Source organism: Pelophylax lessonae (assembly GCF_965119305.1).
Source record: "Pelophylax lessonae genome assembly, chromosome: 11".
In the NCBI taxonomy this organism is placed as follows: domain Eukaryota; kingdom Metazoa; phylum Chordata; class Amphibia; order Anura; family Ranidae; genus Pelophylax; species Pelophylax lessonae.
The window spans coordinates 238840581-238863712 of NC_138778.1; the positions used below are offsets into that span (position 1 = coordinate 238840581).

Consider the following 23132-nt stretch of genomic DNA (forward strand, 5'->3'; position numbering starts at 1 on the left):
TGAACCCCCAATAGAGGCCATCCCGTCTCCTCCCTGAACCCCCAATAGAGGCCATTCTTTATCCTCCCTGAACCCCCAATAGAGGCCATCCTGTCTCCTTCCTGAGCCCCCCCATAGAGACCATTCTGTCTCCTTCTTGAGTCCTCATAGATGCTATCCTGTCTCCTCCCTGAACCCCCAGTAGAGGCCATCCCATCTCCTTCCTGAACACCCCATAGAGAATTTTATGTCTCCTGCCTTATCCCCCCATAGAGGCTGTCCTGTCTCCTTCCTGAGTCCCCATTCTGTCTCCTCTTTAAAACCCATAAAATTCTATCCTGTCTCTTCCCTGAACCCCCAGCAGAGACCATTCTGCCTCCTTCCTAAACTCCCATATGTCTTCTGCCTTATCCCCCCATAGAGGCCATCCTGTCTCCTGCATGAGTTCTCCCTATAAAGGCCATCTTTTCCCCTGCCTTATTCCACCATTGAAGTCATCCTGTCTTCTGCCTGAGCCCCCCCCCCCATAGAGGCTGTCCTGTCTCCTGCCTTACTTATACCCCCATAGAGGCCATCCTGTTTCCTACCTTATCCCACCATAGAAGTCATCCTGTCTCCTGCCTGAGTCCCCATTGAGGCTGTCCTGCCTCCTGCCTTATCCCCCTATAGAGGACATCCTGTCTCCTCCCTGAACCCCCAGTAGAGGCTATCCTGTCTCCTTCCTTAACCCCCCATAGAGACCTTAATGTCTCCACCTTATCCCCCCATAGAGGCTGTCCTGTCTCCTTCCTGAGACCCCATAGATACCATTCTGTCTCCTTCTTAAACACCATAGATGCTATCCTGCCTCCTCCCTGAAACCCCAGTAGAGACCATCCTGTATCCTTCCTAAACCCCCATTAGTCTTCTGCCTTCTCCCCCCCATAGAGATCATTCTGTCTCCTGCCTTATCCCCCCATAGAGGCCATCCTGTTTTCTGCCTTATGCCACCATAGAAGTCATCCTGTCTCCTGCCTGAGTCCCCCATAGAGGCTGTCATGTCTCTTGCCTTGTCCCCCTATAGAGGCCATTCTGTCTTCTTCCTTATCCCACTATAGAAGTCATCCTGTCTCCTGCCTGAGCCCCCCATAGAGACAATTCTGTCTCCTGCCTTATTCTTCCATAGAGGCTGTCCTATCTCCTGACTTATCCCACCATGGAAGTCATCCTCTCTCCTGTCTGACTCCCCCAGAGACCATTCTGTCTCCTGCCTTGTTCCCCCATAGAGGCCGCCCTGTCTCCTGCTCGAGTTCCCCATAGAGACCATTCTGTCTCCTGTCTGAGTTCCCCCCATAGTGGCCATCCTGTGTCCTTTCTTATCCGACCAAATAAGTCATCCTATATCCTGCCTCAACTCCCCAAAAGAGGCCATTTTGTGATCTGCCTGAGGCCAGGTCAGATAAATGAGATTCTGTGTGGGCTACCATAGAAGAGTCAACCTTCTAGCAAAGGAAGCATTTGAAGTACTCCTTCCGAATGCAGAACAAGCTGGCACTCAGATGAATCCAGATAACATTTTTTAATGAAGTCCCATATTAGGAATGACAGCAACATTTTGGGGTTACATGGGCCTTTTTCATCCGGGTAACAGTGGAGGGCGAGAAAGGAGGCATGTGTGACCCCAAAATATTGGTGTTATTTCTTGTATGGGACTTCAGTAAAAATCTTCTTGTGACGGAACTGTCCCACAATCTGCTTAAGTGCTTCTGCTACTTTACTGCTTCCTCCAGTCTGAACATAGATATGAAATATTAGCCGCATGTTGCAACCAAGAACTAGACGGGATTAGCTCAGCTGCAAAACTGGAACTCTTTATTGAAAAAGAATACAGGCTTTTTATACACTACACTCTCAGGTAAGGCTGATCACATTATCATATGCAAACACAACTGTATACATAAATATAATTAACACTATAAACATTAAGTTAATTAAACAACTAGCCTCTTCGGCAATCAGGGATCTCATACCAGGTCAGACTGTCCGGCATCAAGCTCACAAAGTACAATACACATTATTACAAGTATAAACCCATCCCCGCAGTAGTTTGCTAGCAGAGACAATAGGTTGGTAAATTAGCACAATTAATGTGTGGAAGACATGGAATGGTTACCATCAGTAGGTGTGGGACAGAGGTCATTGACTCTCTGTCCGGCTGCCAGCGCTTCAGCTGGGTGGTCTTTACCATTCCATCGCTCAGTCTGTTGCTGGGCAGAGGGACCAACTGCCCTAGATCCCTGAAGACATGGAGACACTGTAGGTGCTAGGCAGAGGCCAGCGGCACTCTGCCCTGTTGCCAGTGATTCAGCTGGGAGTAGAAGCTTCACTACATAAGCTTGTCGCTGGGGAGAGGGGCTCCCTGGAACTCTGTTGTTGTTGCTGGTAGTGGGCAGAGGTTGGTAGCACTCTGTCCTGTTGTCAGTACTTCTGCTGGGGACTCCACATCATCCGATCCAGCTAACTGTTGGGGAGGGAGGCCAGATTCCTTCACTCCCAGACTGTGGATCTGCTGCTTCCAGATGACCTCCTTATCTCCTAAACTGTGTAGCTGCCATTGGGGAGGTGAGCCAGCTGCTTCATCTCCCGTTTCCTCATCTGGTTGCTGGGATGACATTTCTCTGTCACTGTCTGCCAGGTGCACCTATCCTGGCTGGAGGAGGGAAGGAATGTTTCCTCCACTCTGGCTAACTGTTGGGGAGGGAGGATGACAACCTCCTCTCATTTCTCCCCCTGGATCTTGATCTGCTGGGAAGTGACTGTCTCCTTCTCACCCTGGACCTCAGGAACTGCCACAGGGGTGGGGCAGTGGTCTCGGACTCTCTGTCCGGTTGCCAGTTGTAAAGATGGACATGGCAGAGCCTGACGCATAGGGGGAATTCTCACCTGATAGAGAGCCCAGAACGCTACGTGGGATTCAGGGGTGGAAATGCCAACAGGACATCTAGGCGAAAGACACAGGTTCACCTGAGGTGCGGGGTCTAAGCGCTAACCAGTGTTCACCAGAGCTCCTGATGGTGGAGATAGATTTCGCTGCATGCTAGCACCAGGTCGCGGTCCTCAGGATCACCCAGCCAGGCAAAGAGCAAATCCAAGTCCATAAGTAGATAAACATATCAGGGTAAGGCAGAAGCATAGTCAAGACAAGCCGAGAACAGGGCGGGCAGCAGGCAAGCAAGGTCAAAGGTAAACCTGGTCAGATGATCAGGAAACAACAGGCACAGGCACAGGAGACACAGGAACAGCTGAAGATCAAAAAGCAAAGGCCTAGTGTGGTTCCTGCACTTAAATAGGCTGTTTGGGGCCAATGGTGATTCGCGAACGTGAGAGTGCTACGTGAGGACGCCTCTGCTTACGCACACTGGCGTATGCCAATTCATGGCAGGAAGGTTACCAGTGTGCCTGCGCACAGCAGTAAGCTCCTGACACCAGTGCATCAGCTGGAGAAGTTTCTTGTAACTCTACAGATGCTGCTGTTGGGAAGTCCAATGTCCCTGTCAGTGGTGTGGGAGAAAGGCCGGCTGCATCTTCTCTCAAGAAGCCTAAAGCTGCTGTTGGTGCTGGGCAGAGCTTAGTGTTGTTCTACCCTGATGCCAGCTGTTCTGCTGGGAAGTAAACTGAAAAGTTGGTGGCCTTGCACAAATCCTCCAGGGTCATCGATTGCTGCAGGCAGAGGTCAGCAGCGCTATACCTGAATGCGTGATTTTCTGCTTTAGGCTCACTGGGTTGTTCCTCTTCAGCAGAAAAGCCTATTAAATCCCCAGTCTCTAGAACTGGTGTCTGGGGATAGAGGTTCACCATCTCCTGTCCCTGAAACCCAGAAGATTTTACTGGTGCTGGGCAGAGGCTAGCAGAGCTCTGCCCAGTTGTCAGCACTTCAGTTGAAAGTACAGTAAGTGTTACATCCCCTTATGAAAAAGCAATGAATTACTTTCTGTGATTTGTGGCTGGAGAGATGAGCCAACTGCTCCATCTTCAATCATCTGGCTGCTGGACAGACGCATTTCTTCATCTAAGACGCATTCCTCCATCTAAGATCGTCCAAAGTCAGGGTCCTTGGAAAACCTCTCTAATAACAGCCCCAGGCCACCATAGCCAAAGATTCTCTGCCTGCACCGGCCTGCTTAACTCAACTTTCCATTCCATGTGGGGTTGTTTCCCAAATAACAGCATTCGCACTTCATTTTGCGACCAGTACCTTTCCTGGTGGGGAAAATGTTTCCCTGGTGTCGCTGCTCACAGGCTAGCGCTTCCTTCCATTGTTCCCAGTGGACAGAATCATACCATCCCAGCAGGACTGGTTTCCGAATTCTTCTTCCATAGCGGCTGGTATCTGTACCTATCCTCTTTGGCTATCCGGACCTGGAATCCCAGTGGAGGTTTGGATGTCCCAGACTGCAGGAAGCATCTCAAGAAGCTTCCACCAATGTTAGGGAACTGTCCCACCCTCTGCTTGAGTGCTTCCATCAGAATACCGCTTCTTCCAGTCTGAACATAGATACCAGATATAGCCGCATATTGCAACCAAGAACTAGATTGGACTAGCTCAGCTGCAAAACTGGAACTCTTTATTGAACAAGAATGCAGGCTTTTTATACTCTACACACTCAGGTGAGGCTGATCACATTATCATATGCAAACGCAACTATATACAGAAACATAATTAACACTAGAAACACTAAGTTAATTAAACAACTAGCCATCTGGACAATCGGTGATCTCATTCCAGGTCAGACTTGCTGGCATCAAGCTCACAAAGTGCAATACACATTATTACAAGTATAAACACATCCCCACAGTAGCAGTAGCAGAGACAACAGGTCAGTTAATTAGCACAATTAACAATATGTGGAAGACAGCTGATGATATTAACATCTGCTATGAGTCTTACTGTGTGGAGCAGTCCTTATTGGTAATGAGGCAGATAGGCCCTAAACCTGGACTTGAATCCAAAATAACACAGCACCAAGGGTCCCCACAGCATACACCTCACAAAGAGTAGTGTTCCCTAAAAAGCCAGGGCCCATAGTTTGTAGGCAAGTTTGTTAGCCTGCAGTCCCCTCCAAAAGCCAGTCCCGGGTGGGTCTGTCACACTTCTTATCTGGAATCATCTGAGTGCCGACTTGTTCTGCATTTAGAAAGTTTATACAGTCGCACTGGTAAGCCGTGTACAAAAGGAAGTCAGCACATTATGTAATTATATATTTCAATGTACACCTGATGGCACTTTTCTCACTTCACCAAGCTCAAGTAGGGGACTGTACTATGGCCTCACAGACTAAAGTGACTTGCTGACAGGGAGAGAATCCAAGCAAATAATCAAAAATCAATGCCTTAGGCCCCCTTCTCACTTGGGCATTTAGGGATCATGGGTAGAATTGCGCTGATTCATCCTGAATGGCACCCCAAATGTGGTGCATATTTTCAGCAATTGTCTTGTGTAAAAAGGTGCCTGGCTGAGGACCAAAATTTGTTCCCTGAGCTTCTCTGGCGCAACAAACATGCAGAGGACAGCCCATTCCTACAGGCAGACACACTAAGACTTCTCTGCCACAGCCCACCACGGGGAATAAACATTATTGATTTAAGATCCCATCGATGTGAGGACTATCTCAGCCAGATGAGGCTCTTACAAAACATTTGATGAAGTATAAATAGCAGATTGCCTAATACTGAAAGGAGAAGGTGTGATAACATATTTCCTCACCTGGGGGCTGGGTCGGTCTCAGCGTAGAGGCTCTGAAGTCCCTGTATTCATTGTGTCTGATCAGCGATAGATTCTGCTGTGAGGATTCTGGGAGAAAAGAACAGAAATCGGAATAAAGTCATACAATAACTACAAAAAATACACTTCACTCTAACCCAAGTCTTGGCAAAAGCCCTGACCCGATGATCAGCCTTACTATAAAACTGGACCTCAGCCAAACCATAAACTTGGTTCTCAGCCTAAATCTAACCTAGGTCCTTAGCCAAACCCTAACTCTGGTTCTCAGCCTAACGCTAACCTTGGTAGTCCACCAAACCCTAAACCTGGTCCTCAGTCTAACCCTAACCTTGGTCCTCAGCGTAACCCTAAACCTGGTCTTCAGCATAACACTAAACCTGGTCCTCAGCATAACCCTAAACCTGGTCCTCAGCCTAACACTAAACCTGGTCCTCAGCATAACCCTAAACCTGGTCCTCAGTCTAACACTAAACCTGGTCCTCAGCCTAACCCTAAACCTGGTCTTCAGCCTAACACTAAACCTGGTCTTCAGCATAACACTAAACCTGGTCCTCAGCCTAACACTAAACCTGGTCCTCAGCCTAACCCTAAACCTGGTCTTCAGCATAACACTAAACCTAGTCCTCAGCCTAACACTAAACCTGGTCTTCAGCATAACACTAAACCTGGTCCTCAGCATAACTCTGACCATGTTTATTAGCACAACCCTAAATCTGGTCCCCAGGCTAACATGGACCCTGCTCCTTAACATAACTGCTAACCTTAAGCTGACCATAAATATTAATCTTGAATTTTAACCTAAGTCCTGACATAAACCTGATCTTCAATAAAATCAAACCCTGGTCCTCCTCACCTTAGAGTGAGGACCCAAACCTTAACCCTAGTCCTCACCTAACCCTGGTCCAAGCTGTATCAGTGATCTTCAAATAACTCTAAATCTGGGTCTTCAACGAATCTCTCCCTAACTACGGCCCCCTAACCTAGCCAAAACCTTACACCCTATACTTTTCCTTACCACTATGCCATATACTCTTCCCTACCGCTTAGCCATATACTCCTCCTTACCACGATATCATATAGTATTCCTTACTCTGCTTTAATCGGAGTCTCCAGATGATGGTTGTGAAGACAAGGACAGACATGAGGAGAAGGCTGAGGAGGAGAGCGCAGACGATAATGAAATACGAATGGGTGGAGTCACTGCGGACAGGGGGGGACCCTAAGACACAAAAAGTTGAGATTAGTGTCATGAAGCCAAACAGAAATATAAAGGGAACTCTGCACCTAGCACTATGGTTGTAAAGTCTATTATAGCATGCAGGACATAAAAGCCTCACTTTCCATTCTAGAAGCCACCGTCCCAGGACATTCATGGGTAGATTATTGGACTTTTCTGTACAGAAGTCTCTTCATATTCAGTTCCAACTAACCAGACATCACACCAACCAACATCCTGACATGGGCGAAGCATTCTGCAGTCCAGAAGATAGTGATGTGTGTGGGTAAAAGGTCGGAGGAGCATTGCCCCCCAAATAGAAGATAATGAAGAGCCGCCCCCATGGCTGGAATATTCCTCTTGGACCGTGGAATGAGCGGATGCTGCTGTGAGATGCTGAGAAAATGACAAATAATATTATAATCAATAAATAATACCTGTCAGGGGCGGAGTCAGGTCAAAATGTGAGCTGGATGAGGTCACTGTGGTCATCGCATCATAGAAGTCACCTGATCCTGGAAAAGACATTCATCCAATGGAAACACAAAGAGAAATGTGCATAAAGGAAGATGGATTGGAGGACAGAGATAAAAGAGAGAATTTACAGAAGGAACAATTTCTATAACTTCACTTCTACAACAGAGCATGGGGGGAGGGGGGAAGGGGGGAGTTCTCATTCTGCTCATTCTGAAAACCCAGATAGTTTCCCTTTTCCATAGCGGCTACAGAGGACAGGGAGGCCATGATACATGTCCATGGTGTGGTGACAGACAGGGAGGCCATGATACATATCCATGGTGTGGTGACAGACAGGGAGGACAGGGAGGCCATGATACATGTCCATGGTGTGGTGACAGACAGGGAGGACAGGGAGGCCATGATACATGTCCATGGTGTGGTGACAGACAGGGAGGACAGGGAGGCCATGATACATGTCCATGGTGTGGTCACAGACAGGGAGGACAGGGAGGCCATGATACATGTCCATGGTGTGGTCACAGACAGGGAGGACAGGGAGGCCATGATACATGTCCATGGTGTGGTCACAGACAGGAAGATCCCACCCCATCATTTCTTCATCCTCGGTGAAGACTCCGGACCCGCCATCCCTTGGTACTTTCCTCCAGCAGAGAAGGGTCAGACAATCCAGAAAGGTGCGTCATGTGGGACGGCTGACTTTCCTGAAACCTTCAGCACTTCCCTAGCACCAAAACACTAAATACCCAAAAGTATTGGGACGCCTGCCTTTACACATACATGAACTTTGATGGATTCCCAGTCTTAGTCCGTAGGGTTCAATATTGAGTTGGCCCACTCTTTGCAGCTATAACAGCTTCAACTCTTCTGGGAAGGCTGTCCACAGGGTTTAGGAGTGTCTATGGGAATGTTTCACCATTCTTCCAGAAGCGCATTTGTGAGGTCAGGCACTGCTGTTGGATGAGAAGGCCTGGCTCACAATCTCCACTCTAATTTATTCTAAAGGTGTTCTATCGGGTTGAGATGCAGGCCAGTTCAATTCCTCCACCCCAAACTCGCTCATTCATGTCTTTATAGACCTTACTTTGTGCACTGGTGCGAAGTCATGTTGGAACAGGAAGGGGCCAAAATGTCTTGGCATGCTGAAGCCTTAAGAGTTCCCTTCACTGGAAGTAAGAGGCCAAGTCCAACTCCTAAAAAATAACCTCACACCATAATCCCCCTCTACCAAATGATTTGGACCAGTGCACAAAGCAAGGTCCATAAAGACATGGATGAGCAAGTTTGGGGTGGAGGAACTTGACTGGCCTTCACAGAGTCCTGACCTCAACCAAATAGAACACCTTTGGGATGAATTAGAGCGGAGACTTTGAGCCAGGCCTTCTCATCCAACATTAGTGCCTGACCTCACAAATGTGCTTCTGGATGAATGGTGAAACATTCCCATAGACACTCCTAAACCTTGTGGACAGCCATACCAGAAGATTTGAAGCTGTTATAGTTGCAAAGGGTGGGCCAACCCAATACTGAACTCTACGGACTAAGACTGGGATGCCATTAGAATTTATGTGGTATAGGCAGGTGTCCCAATACTTTTGGTGATATAGTGTATATACACCAAAAACAAGAAATAAGAAATGAAAGATTCAGTGAAAATCAAATCCTAAAGTCTTTCGACTGGCCTCTAAGCTGTTTGATATGCCACTACTGCCAGACCCAACGATTGCACTTTTAAAGGCAAAACCAGACGTTCTTACACACATTTAGTTTAAACTCCGTTTGCAACTCTTAACAGCCGCTAAACAGACTATTGCCAAAGCATGGAAATCCTCTTCCTTAAACTTTTGTGAAACTTAACGAGTGAACATTTCGATGATACTTGGACTTACCTCAAGATGTCGGCCTTGGATAATGGCACTTTGAATAAATTCAACATTCTTTGGAAACCTTGGATTTCCCCCAGACTTCAATGAAGCTGTTTTACTTTCTTGGTAACATTCCTACAAGTCCTATTATATTGTTTCCTTCTGCCTTGTCTTATTCCCGATAATTGTTCCCACTTCTTTTCTCTATCTTCCACTCTTTTTCCTTTCTGGTATTCTTGCCTTCTGTTTTCTTCTCCTTCCCTCTATTTCTTTTTATTTTTTATTATTATTTGGTTTCTAGTAATCTTTTGATACAACAATTTACTTTCTCTACTAGATTTGAGTCCCCGTTTATTTTGAACAATTGGATGATTTTGTGCCATGCTATATTAGGCTGTTCTTCTATGAGATACTTTTATTAGTCAAGATATGTACCTTTTTCGAAGATCCTTTATTTGTGGAAGGTTCCCATCATCTGTTCTCCTTCTGGGTCACAGCTTGAACCCATTAGGGGTGACCCATAGGGGGGGACAAGGACACGCTATTCCTATTATTGCAACCCCATTGACTTCCACTTCTACATTATTTATTATACCTATTAACTTTTCATTATCGCTCATTGACTCTCTCTATATCTTGTATACCATTTGCCCACTCTATATTTAGACTCTATCTTCTTTACATTTTTGTTGTATCCTTTTTACACTTCTGTTGTATCTATTGTATGTACATAGCTCTAATAAAATACTTTGAACGAGAAAATCAAATCCTAAATAAAGGAATATTCTGATTTTTTTTCTTACTATTGCAGACAATGCCCACAGCCTTGGCTTGGTGGCAGGTGTTGCGGTTCTTGGATAAGACTTGGCATTCCCATAATGAAATGGAATGAGAACACAGAAAGGTCACACTTGTACTCAATGTATGTTCATATTTGGTGTTCTTCACAAACGATCCGCAGCCGAGATCTTCACACACTTTGTTGGAATCATCATCATACCAGGAACCCTCACACACTGTCGCCCAAACTCCGTCCATATAAACTTCCAAACGACCCGAACAGTTATGGGGACCTCCAGACAGGCGAAGCTCATGATGTCCTGCATGAGAATAAACACAGAGTAAAGCAAAAGCCAGAGCCGGGAGTCAACCACATAACTACACAATAATGTTTTCCAATACTCTGAGTACCTAAGTGGTTCATTCATTGCAGAGGACTTCAGGGAGCAGACATTCATCAGTGTCCTCCTGCTCACCATCCTGAAAGTATGAGTCCAGCAGGGACAGTAATCATCCTAGGTCAGCCTTCCTCAACCAGGGTTCCTCCGGAGGTTCCTTCAGCAAGGACCAATTTCTGCCTCTCAGATACATTCCCACTGACCACCAATGTAAGGAGCAATCTTCCCACTGACCCCCAAAGTAGGGAGCATTCTTCCCACTGACCACCAATGTAAGGAACATTCTTCCCACTGACCCCCAATGTAGGGAGCAATCTTCCCACTGACCCCCAATGTAAGGAGCATTCTTCCCACTGATCACCAATGTAGGGAGCAATCTTCCCACTGACCACCAATGTAAGGAGCGTTCTTCCCACTGACCACCAATGTAAGGAGCAGTGGCGTAGCGTGGGGGGTGCGGAGGGGGCCACTGGCACCGGGCTCAATATTTAGGGGGGCGCATCCCACGCCCGCCATCCGCAAGATCATAGTGTCCCGCATCCTTTTATTTGTGACAATGCCCTGTCCGGCGGCCCGGCTGCTCTTTCCTGCACTTGGCTCCTTTACTGTGCAGGACGAGCAGCGGTGGACGCTGAAGTTGTCATGTGCGGCCAGGGGGCGGGGCGGGGCTTCTCGTGGGTGAAGATGGCAGCCGGCAGCTCGGTGCATGTGCAGCAACGCTCTTGGAGTCTCTTCCTGCTGTCCGGACCGGCTGCCTCCACGCTGGCTGCTGCTGACACGCTGTGTCTCTCCTCTGCTCCGGATCGTCTCCTCAAGTCCCCAGTGTCTGGACACAGAAAGAGGTGAGTGATGTGCTGCCTGCCCGGGAGCCCAGGGAAGTGGACATAGGAGGGGGGAGATAGGTCAGTGTAGGGGAGGTCAGTGTAGGGGAGGTCAGTGTAGGGGAGGTCAGTGTAGGGGGGGGGGGTCAGTGTAGGTGTCAGTGTATGGGGGGGTCAGTGTAGGTGTCAGTGTATGGGGGGGGGGGTCAGTGTAGGTGTCAGTGTATGGGGGCTCAGTGTAGGGATCAGTGGATGGGGGTCAGTGTAGGTGTCAGTGTATGGGGGGGGGGGGTCAGTGTATGGGGGGGGTCAGTGTATGGGGGGGTCAGTGTAGGTGTCAGTGTATGGGGGGGTCAGTGTATAGGGGGGTCAGTGTAGGGGTCAGTTTAGGTGTCAGTGTATGGGGGGCTCAGTGTAGGTGTCAGTGTATGGGGTGGTCAGTGTAGGTGTCAGTGTATGGGGTGGTCAGTGTATGGGGGGGTCAGTGTAGGGGTCAGTGTATGGGGAGGTCAGTGTAGGTGTCAGTGTATGGGGGGGTCAGTGTAGGTGTCAGTGTATGGGGGGTCAGTGTAGGTGTCAGTGTATGGGGGGGTCAGTGTATGGGGAGGTCAGTGTAGGTGTCAGTGTATGGGGGGGGGGTCAGTGTAGGGGTCAGTGTAGGTGTCAGTGTATGGGGGGGTCAGTGTAGGGGTCAGTGTCGGTGTATGGGGGGGGGTCAGTGTAGGTGTCAATGTATTGGGGGGTCAGTGTAGGTGTCAGTGTATGGGGGAGTCAGTGTATGGGGGGATCAGTGTAGTTGTCAGTGAAGGTGTCAGTGTGGGGGGGGTCAGTGTAGGTATAAGGTAGGTCTCTGTAGTGGTCAGGTAGGTCTTTGTAGGTGTCAGTATAGTAATCAGGTAGGTCAGTGTAGGAATAAGGTAGGTCTGTGTAGTGGTCAGTGTAGTGGTCTAGTAGGTTTGTGTAGGGGGCGCAAATTACTTACCTTGCCCCGGGCGCTGACAACCCATGCTACGCCACTGGTAAGGAGTATTCTTCCCACTGTCCACCAATGTAAGGAATTCTTCCCACTGACCACCAACGTAAGGAGTATTCTTCCCACTGACCACCAATGTAAGGGACATTCTTCCCACTGACCACCAATGTAAGGGACATTCTTCCCACTGACCACCAATGTAAGGAACATTCTTCCCACTGACCACCAATGTAAGGGACATTCTTCCCACTGACCACCAATTTAAGGAGCATTCTTCCCACTGATCACCAATGTAAGGGACATTCTTCTCACTGACCACCAATGTAAGGAGCATTCTTCCCACTGACCACCAATGTAAGGAGCATTCTTCTCACTGACCACCAATGTAAGGAGCATTCTTCCCACTGACCACCAATGTAAGGAACATTCTTCCCACTGACCACCAATGTAAGGGACATTCTTCCCACTGACCACCAATGTAAGGGACATTCTTCCCACTGAGCACCAATGTAAGGAGCATTCTTCCCACTAATTACCAATGTAAGGGACATTCTTCCCACTGACCACCAATGTAAGGGACATTCTTCCCACTGACCACCAATGTAAGGGACATTCTTCCCACTGACCACCAATGTAAGGAGCATTCTTCCCACTGACCACCAATGTAAGAGACATTCTTCCCACTGCCCGCCAATGTAAGGAACATTCTTCCCACTAATTACCAATGTAAGGAACATTCTTCCCACTGACCACCAATGTAAGGGACATTCTTCCCAATTTTGTTTATTAAAAGTCTTGCAATCAATAATCATAAAATCAATATACATAAATAAATATATACATATTTACATGAAAAGGGAAAAAAATACATAGCAAGTTCTGCTCTCAAATAAAGAATGGCTTTACAGCAAAAACAAAACTCACATCATGAAACACATCATTACCGGGAAAAATAATCTTAATAAGACTCACACCACCACACCAGACATCAAACCTGCGAGGTCAAGAAACAAAAACCACTCCCATTATGCATGCAGCCCTTCTTCAAAAAGAAGAGATTAACCAACAAAAGCTAAGGGCGTGAAAGAAATAGCATAGGAAAAAAGCTTTTCACCCAGAGATGGACAGTTCACCAAAAGCAGGTCTGATATTCCTCCACGCCCTTATCCAGACCGCTCGAGGCTCCCTGCCCTTCTCAAGAACCCGAATCTTCCCAACCTCACCCAGAATATCGTACACCACCACCTCGACAGGGAGGACTTTCTTCCGCAGGGTAATCTGGCACTGTGCATTCCACGTGAAGTAACGGACAACTATACTAACTAGAAAAAGTGTATCCAAATCAAAATCCCAGCGAGTCGGGAATGCCCCGTACACCCACTCCGCATAACTCATGCGATAGAGAAAGGGGATGCCTAGAGCCCTCCCCACCCTTTTATACACCTCTATGTTAAAAGGACACTGGAGCAAAAAGTGGTCCATAGACTCCACTTTACCAACACACTCCGCACTCGGACAATCCCGATCATCCACAGGGCGATGCTTCAGGTTCCCTCTCACATAGAGCCTTCCATGGAAAGCGAGCCAGGCTTGATCCCTAAACTTCAAAGGGATTCTTCCTAAGTTAATTAAACGCAACCCCTCCCTCATTACGGGGCCTGGGCAATCCTTTAAGGTCAGCGACACACTGAAAGCAGAGCCCAAAATCCTCTTCTCCAGAAGCTTTCTGGGGAGGGACTTGATATCCCCCACTGTCACCTGCCACTGCCTAAGTATTTTCAGACACGGGGCAACATAAGCCGGAAGCTTGCCATGTCGGACTCTCAGACTTTTCACTGGCCCGCCATCTTCCCAGCATCGCAGAAAAGGCCTAAACCAAGATTGAAAAATACCCACCCATCCCGGCGGGGTCTCTGCTAACATATTACCAAGATTATACTTTAAAAAAAGCAGAGAAAAGAAAACTATAGGGTTGACCATTCCTAGACCACCCTCCCGCCTGGACAGGTAAGTTACATTGCGTTTGATCAGGTTCAGCCTATTTCCCCATAACAGTTGGAAAAAGCAGCTGTACACCCTTGCATAGAGAGATTCCGGCAAGATACAGACAAAGCTGACATATAAAAAGATTGGGATCAGGTAAGTTTTAATCAAGTCAACCCTTTCCCTCAAGGAAAGTTTCCATTTCTTCCAGCTTGCCACCTTGGCATTGGCATTCAACAACCTGCTTTCCCAATTTCGATGACCATAGTCACCAGGACCAAATTTGATGCCCAACACTTTAATTTTCTGCTGGGGCTCTGGGAAGGCATCCGGAAGTTCGAAGCTTTCACCCTCCTCACCCATCCAGAAAACTTCACTCTTTTCATGATTGATTTTAGAGCCAGAAGCCTCAGTGTACTGCTCTATCACAGAGACCACCTCCTGCGCCTCCTCCATCCCAGAGATAATAACAGACACATCATCGGCATAGGCCACGACCTTCAAAGGCGGCACACCAGCAATGCCCAAAGGCACCCCACACAACGATCCACTCTCTAACCTTCTTATGAAGGGGTCGATTGCGAATACATATAGCAGGGGGCTCAAAGGACACCCCTGGCGCACACCAGAGCCAACCTCAAAAGGCCGTCCAACCCAACCATTAACAAGTGGGAAGCTCTCAGCCCCTTTATATAATGTTTTCAGCCAATCAATAAACCTCCCCTGCAGGCCGTATCTACCAAGTAGCAAATACAGGTACTCATGATTGACTTGATCAAAAGCCTTCGCCTGATCCAATGCCAGCAAGTACTTTCTCCATCCAGCAGCCCTGCATCGCTCCAAAGCCTCCCGGACAGCTAAAATTGCTGAAAAGGTACTTCTGCCCTGGACCGAGCAGTGCTGATGATTGGACAAAAAATCGCCTGCTACTGACGACAAGCGCCAAAAAAGAATCTTCGCCAAGATCTTTCTATCAACATTGAGAAGACTGATGGGGCGCCAGTTCTCAATTATTGAGGGGTCTTTACCTTTTGACAGAAGAATCACAGCGGATTGCCTCATGGAGGGAGGGAGAGAACCCTCATCTAAACAGCTGTTATAAACCTCCGTTAAAAAGGGAGCCAGAATGGACTTAAAACACTTGTAAAATTCAGCTGTCAACCCATCTGGCCCAGGCGACTTTTTGGTAGCCAGCTTCTCTATAGCACGAACTACCTCATCCGCTGAAATTGGTTCTGTCAAATCCATCAAAGGCAATGTATCATTTCCCAATCCTGGAGTAGAATCCAGAAAGCTTTCCATCCTATCCCGACTAAGGTCCTTTCTTCCCAGAAGGTCTGCGTAATATGACCTGAAGATCTCCAGGATCCCTGATCTGGACTTCACCAGGGAACCCGTACTATCCCTCAGACCTATGACCGTCTTAACTGCTATGCCTTGCTTACAGTTCTGGTAAGGATCAGGCGAGTGATATTTCCCATAATCTCTCTCCAGAACCAAGGAGGCATGCCGGTCGTATTGACACTTCCTAAGAAGAAGCTTTACCTCCGAGATCTCCCCTGGATCTCCTCCATACGAGACAAGACGATCAAGTTTCCTCTGCAAATGCTGGTAGGCAATATACATACCAAGCTGCTTCTTCTTACTTATGGCCTTGAAAAGTCCAATCGCCCTTTGTTTCACAAGCTCCCACCACTCTGACTTACTGCTGCAAAAGTCCAGAATAGAAACCTGTGCCTGAAAAAAATCCTCAAAGGATTGTCTTACCTCTACATCTTCCAGGAGAGCCGAATTCAGTTTCCAGGTACCCCTTCCCCTGGGTGGAGTGTCCGAGGCATTCAGAGTCACAGACAGCATACAGTGGTCAGAGAACTCCACCGCCCTCAACTCAGGAGCCGAGAAAGCAGAGTTCTCCTTTAAAAAAAACCTATCTATCCTACTCTGACTATTCCCTCTCTGAAACGTGAATCCCGTGCTGCCAGGGCAGTGCTTAATGTGCACATCTACCAGGCCTGCTTGTCTAACCATATCTCTAAGAAAAACGCTATCATAACCCAGCCTGTCTATGGAGACCCTCCTGTCTTCAGGCCTAATTATGGTGTTAAAGTCACCTCCAAAGACAACCTGCTGGGATGTAAAAAGGAAGGGCTTGATCTTTGTGAAGAGGCATTTCCTGTCCCATTTTGACTGCGGTCCATAGATATTGATCAGGCGCAGGTCCTGCCCCCTAACAGAGACGTCTAAGACCATGCATCTCCCCATTTCTACCTCAATTATCCGCCGGCACGTTACCATATCGGTTTTAAAAAGAACCGCTACTCCGCTGCAAGGCTCAGCCGCAAGAGACCAAAAGGAGGGACCGCATCTCCACTCTCTTTTTGCTAGATGGACATCGGCCAAAGTATTGAGCCAGGTCTCTTGCAAAAATAAAATCTCAGCATCAAACTCACTGAGCAAAAATAAGGCAATATCACGAGCTCTTGCAGATTTCACGCTGGCGACATTAATGGTCGCCACCTTTATCAGAGCGGGCACTGCCATCAGGATGATTGGGGTAGTCGTTTCTTAACCTCCACCACACTCTCATCACCCGAAACAGCTCTCTTTACACTATGTGACTCCCCCTCATCCATAGATGATAAACAAATAGATAAATCCGACACCAACTCCTCCCCTGATAACACAGAAAATGAGTTGCCAAGAGGAACCCCTCCTGGCTCTAACTGTAAGGAAGAAACGACCACTTTACTGGTCTTCCTCTTCTTCTTTTTCTTCCTCTTTGTCCTCTCCCACCCCTCCTCATCTGAATCCTCCACAACAGAGGGTGAGACATGGGACATGGACACCCCTCCCTCAACCCCATCGACCCCACCACCATCCAGCACCCCTGCACCCTCTTGGCCGCGTTTGCGGTGTCGAGAGACAGGGACTGGAGGTGGAGTAGGCCGAGGGGGAAGATCCACTATACCCGCCCCCCCAGCAGCTTCCGCTAGTCTGGAGGATCTACGCACAGTAGATGTAGGAACAACCACAGGAGGGACAGACTCAGGGACCACATCACCAGGGGAAACAAAATCTGACACAACAGACACAGGAAGGACAGACTCAGGGACCACATCACCAGGGGAAACAGAATCTGACACAACAGACACAGGAGGGGCAGCAACAATTTCCTCTCTAACTTCAGCTGCTTCATCTTCTTTATCAAGCCTCTGCAGCTCAGTCTCCAATCCTGGCAAGTTATGCAGTGCCTCTGGGCACTGGCTATATGGATGACCCAGCTGCTGGCACAAATTGCACCGAATCTGGGTGCAATCTCTGGCCAAATGGCCTAAATCCTGGCACAGTGAGCACTTCTTGTGGGTGCAGGACGATGCAAAGTGGCCTTTATCACCACATTTATTGCACACCTTAGGCTGACCTTGGTAGAAAATGGTCAGCCTATCCCTACCCAGAAAGGCTGAGCAGGGAAGGTGCTGAACTACATCGCCCAGCACCCCCAATTTTAGTGACACTGTCCAGGCCCCTGTCCATATCCCATGTTCATCAAGGACCTTCCGCAGTGGAGTGAGGACCTCGCCATATCGGCGTAGCCATACTAATAAATCAGCCTCTGGTATGGATTCGTTACGCACCAAAATGGTCACTGATTTTATCAGAGGCTGCCTTGAAATCACTTTTGGCACCAAACCACTCCACTGCTGAAGGCCCTTGCACCTCCTAAATCTCTCCCAGAAGAGATCCAAACTTTCAGGTTTTACAAACGACAAATCAAATTCATAACTCCCCACCGGGCAAATTAAAGCAAAAATATCACAGGCTTTAAACCCCATTTCCAAAATCAACTCAGCCACCCTCCCCCTTACTGGTGGAGTTCCATCCCCCACCCACCTCAACTGTACCACATTCCTCCTCCTATACCCACCAAACCTCCCTGAATTTTGACTAATAACAGAATTCCCACCACCCACCCTGGTGTGACTCCCCAAAGCTGAAGCATAGCTTCCAACATTCCTCCCAGCAGAAAATCCATCAGTTTTTTTTAAATTATCTGACACACACTTAGCAGATAATGATTGCACAGATTCGGGATTGATCTGTGCAATCGAATCTTTCCTCTGCTGAGCAGGAGGAAAAATGTCATTTTTATTTTTCCCAGCATTACTAACCCCTTCACCACCACCCACCACATTCATTGCTTTAACATTAATGTCATTTTTTATACTTGCTGGGATATTTATTATTGCTGTTGTCTTCACAGCAGAATCCATAGTTGCTGCTGCACTGGTAAGAACTCCAGCTGTCATCTTCTCTTCCACTAGGACAGGGTTTTCAGCTGTGGATATAGCATTCTGTTTTAACACAGCAACAGGTGAAACATTGCAGGAGACTTCCATAGCTGCTTCACTTCCAGCACTATGTTGATCCCCTCCCCCACCAGAAACCAGCTGGTCAATCAGCACTGGAAGACTGGGAGGCTCAGGTGAACATGAAGCATGCTCTTTGGAGCTGGCAGCCATTTTGCTTGCTGTGGGACTACTGGTCTCAGCCAGACCAGCAAAATCCATGCCTGGGGTGTTAGATGCAGGTCCATCCACATTCATCTGATGGTCCGGGAATTCATTGGTCAGGGATTTTCCTTGCATGTCTGCACTCTGTTTCTCCACAGCAGAATCTCCAATAGGTAGCTGTATGCAGAGCTCCTTCTCACCTGGGACACCATCCACTACAGCAGGTGGGGCAGACATGTTGGATGGCAGCATGATGTACTGGGATTTCTCCACCAGTACTGGCTTTGCTGACTTGAATTTCCTCTGCCCATCCTCAGGGATTTCTGATGGATCATCAGAAAAGACAAACTTGTCTGCTTTCAGGGGTGACTCCATCTCCTGGATAAATGTCAGGGATCCATGTCCACTCTCAACCCCCTGGCTGGTTACCGCTGGCGATTCCCAGTCCTGATATGGGGGGAGAGGTGCAGAGGCAGATGGAGCCGGGTCATCCATTAACGGAGGCTGCTGATCCACAGATGCTGATGCTTGGCTGGTAAAACGCCTCTCATTGTCAAACTTTTCTTTAAATGCTCCACTTCTGTCTTTCAGCCTTTCCAATAATAAAGATTGTTCCTTTACCTTTTCTTCCAATTCCTGTAACTCAGGCTTCATGGCTGTGCGATTTTTACTCCAGGCCTGGAAATACTTGGTTTTGAAGGATTTGTGTTCAGCCTTCAAAACTTTAAGTTTTTCTTCCGCTCTCCCAATCGCCCTAAAACGATTGATAATCTTCTGGCTGAAGACATCCGCATTCTCACCGGGGCCTGGACCCACAGACAGGTCCTCCACCTCCTCCTCACTAGGCCCCGTGTCATCAGGGGGATCCCTCCCAGGGCCTCCCCCAGGATCAGGCATTGTTCCTGGGCCAAGCTAGCAAGCAAGGCCCAGGCTTGAAAAGGGCTGGTTCTCACAGAGAGCTCCTTGGGTGTGTCCTCCTCCTTCTTCCCACTGACCACCAATGTAAGGAACATTCTTCCTACTGACCACCAATGTAAGGAACATTCTTCCCACTGACCTCCAATGTAAGGAACATTCTTCCCACTGATCACCAATGTAAGGAACATTCTTCCCAATTTTTTTTTATTTAGTAAGCATAAAATCAATACACATAAATAAATATATACATATTTACATGAAAAGGGAAAGAATATGTCAGAATTAATAATAAATTGATAATATCTTGCTGGGCCGCCTCCATTATGTAAGAATGTTTATACTGCTATGAATATAACAGTGTCTATTTATGTCAATAAGCAAAGATCTGTGCGGAAGGAGAGTCTCACTTATTTCCACAAATAAATATGTAGCGAATTCTTTTTATTGATTAATTTCTTTTTAAAAGCATATACCAATCTTAGGGAAAACAGTCTACAGTATGGAATATATAAGAGTATTTATTCACCAGACATGTAATCACAATAAATGATCAGACTTGAGATGACACCAAAAAAAATAACTTCACAAAAATAAAAACTTCAAACAATAAATGCAATGTGATTTGTAGCTCAATAATGAAAGTAAAAATACAGCAAGATTACTTTTTCTCCAGGTATAGTATAAACCATAAATGAATGTTCTATATAATCAGACCACAATTGTCTGCGCAATGCACAGCCTGATAGTCACTCCACTGCAGATGAAGCGAGAATAGTCTATGCAAAACGTAAGACTAATACGCCAATATGCGCTAAATCTGATATTTAATAAAAATGTTATAAAAACAAAAATCAACTTTTTAGAGAAAAATCTACATATGGTTTATACGGCTGGGATTGTACTCTCGTTACCCTTTAGCATGAAATGTAAAACATTTAAGGAAGTACATAAACAATATTGAATAATAATCAAATAATTAGCAAGGCATATTTAACATATTTAAAATGGCCGCTAGCTTAAAATGGTAGCTAAAATCAAAAAATGTGCTGCGCTACAATGCAGTGAATGTGAAATCACCAAAACAAGATATTCAAACTTGTGTTTGAAGTGGAAAAAACTGAAAATAATCAGTGATCCATAATATCTTTAAATATAAAAAATCATCTGTGCATATAGTGAAAATTAAACATTAGTCACGTGTAGCAAAACCAATCAGTGCAAAATACAGGAAGAAATAATAAAGGCAAGAGGATATTTTAAATCCCAATAAAGTCCATAGTAATAGAACACAGAGGTGGTTTCAGGAAGATCAGCCACAAGATCCCAGAAATTACATCCACACGACTCCTTATGAGGATAGGGAAGACACCGGTGTGCAAATCACCAAAAAAAACAAAATGGCTGCTTACCAGAGGGAGATGGTCTCTCAAACTAATGAGTGGACCAAAATAAGCTTGTGTGTAATACCAAGAGTGGCCACAGGATGTCTCCTTATAGACTCAATAGCGATATCCACATCACGATAACAGGGAAGAGACTTTTCTTTCTCTCACACAGCAAACTTCACACCAGTAGCTCTCTCAAGTTTGGCTTCCTGAGTCCCAAGCCAAGAGCACTAAAATGGTAGTTACCAGAGTCTTTAAGATGGCTGCATTTCCAAGATGGCGGCCAGGTAGGGAGGAGTTTCGATTGGCGTCCCTCAAAGTTTCAGATACATGATGGAGCAAAATGGAGTCTGTATAGATGAGTCTATGCATAGCTGTAGTAGCGTGTGTGTTGTATGTGTGATGTATATTGGGCAAAATGTCATGTGTGATGTGTCATCTGGGCTTTTTCTTTTTATATGGTATAGAACAAAGGACTAATAAAATTACCATAAGTTAAACCCAGAGGGAGTAACATGATCCCCATTGGTTGGAACATCTTATTCATTAACTGGTGATGTCACTGGGTGACACCTCTTGGTCAACCAGTATATTGAATATTAAATACAAATTTCTCCATTTAAGACTATTATAAAACAACATAAAATGTATCCATGCTTTCATCTATTACATGTCCATTTAATATCCACCAGGTATCTGAATAAAGATTAAATCTGGTAACACCATTCTAATATTTAATATATCTTATTTAATATATATTGGATTTTACTTTTTAACCCAAGACTTCAATTACCGTAGTAGCATTGAGTCACCAGTGATGGCAGTATTGCATTGCTCTCAGGTTCAATATATAGCAATATAGCAGCATTATTTATCTTCAAATAAACTTTGCACCTTATATTGACGAAGAGCTTACAATTCAGACCTCCTAGACTAAACACCTGGCAAGGCCAGAAAAAGTTTTATGATGCTTTACCACTTACAAGAGCTTATTTACTGAAGCCTTACTAAACATGCAGTGATGAGTCATCAAAATCAGTAAAGTTAGAATTTAGCAAAATATGAAACAATTATAATATATAACAGTTTTCTACATATCTATGTATGCTAGTTATATATATATTTCATTGTTAATATTCCTTTACATAGGATTATAATATATCCGTACATCTTATTTTTACATAGGTCTAAGCATAGAAAATACTAACTAAGGTTTTATGATTCCACACATAGATAAGATTACCTTGGAATAGCGTCTTAGACTTTATCTTAAAGAAAGTCAACAGACTATTTATTTATTACCTTAGGTCAACACAGCATGTCTGGGGTAAACCTGTTTAAGAATTTCCTGAACAGGCACTTTTAAAGGAGATTTAACCTTTCAGTAACCTTCTACAACATGAATGCCACTGCTTCATATTTCTATACAGAACAAAATATAACATTTCATTTTCTTCTTATTAAATTTAACCTCCCCAAATAACCCTGACAAATATATAGCAAATTCTGCTCGCAAACAAAGAATGGCTTTACAGCAAAAACAAAACTCACATCATGAACATATCATTACCGGGGAAAATATTCTTAGTAGGATTCATGCCACCACACCAGACATCCAACCTGCGAGGTCAAGAAACAAACCCACCCCCATTATGCATGCAGCCCTTCTTCAAAAAGAAGATATTAACCAACAAAAGCTAAGGGAGTGAAAGAAATAGCATAGGAAAAGAGCTCTTCACTCAGAGATGGACAGTTCACCAAAGGCAGGTCTGATATTCCTCCACGCCCTTATCCAGACCGCTCGAGGCACCCTGCCCTTCTCAAGACCACAAATCTTCCCAACCTCACCCAGAATATCATACACCACCACCTTGACAGGGAGGACTTTCTTCCGCAGGGTAATCTGGCACCATGCATTCCACGTGAAGTAATAGACAACTATACTAACTAGAAAAAGTGTATCCAAATCAAAATCCCAGCGAGTCGGGAATGCCCTGTACACCCACTTTGCATAACTCATGTGATAGAGAAAGGGGATGCCTAAACCCCTCTCCACCCTTTTATA

At 46.1% G+C, this 23132-nt stretch overlaps 1 protein-coding gene across 1 annotated transcript in view; it reads right to left on the reverse strand.

Annotated features, from left to right (window-relative positions):
* Positions 1-23132, reverse strand: part of LOC309567214 (T-cell differentiation antigen CD6-like) — a 77278-nt gene that overhangs the window by 28527 nt on the left and 25619 nt on the right. Inside the window, exons 4-7 of the mRNA XM_082272593.1 lie at positions 10102-10398; positions 7394-7471; positions 6831-6959; positions 5723-5809 (exon numbers count right to left, since the gene is read on the reverse strand). Coding sequence (XP_082128719.1) covers positions 5723-5809; positions 6831-6959; positions 7394-7471; positions 10102-10398 — 591 coding nt within the window. The remainder of the gene's footprint in view (positions 1-5722; positions 5810-6830; positions 6960-7393; positions 7472-10101; positions 10399-23132) is intronic.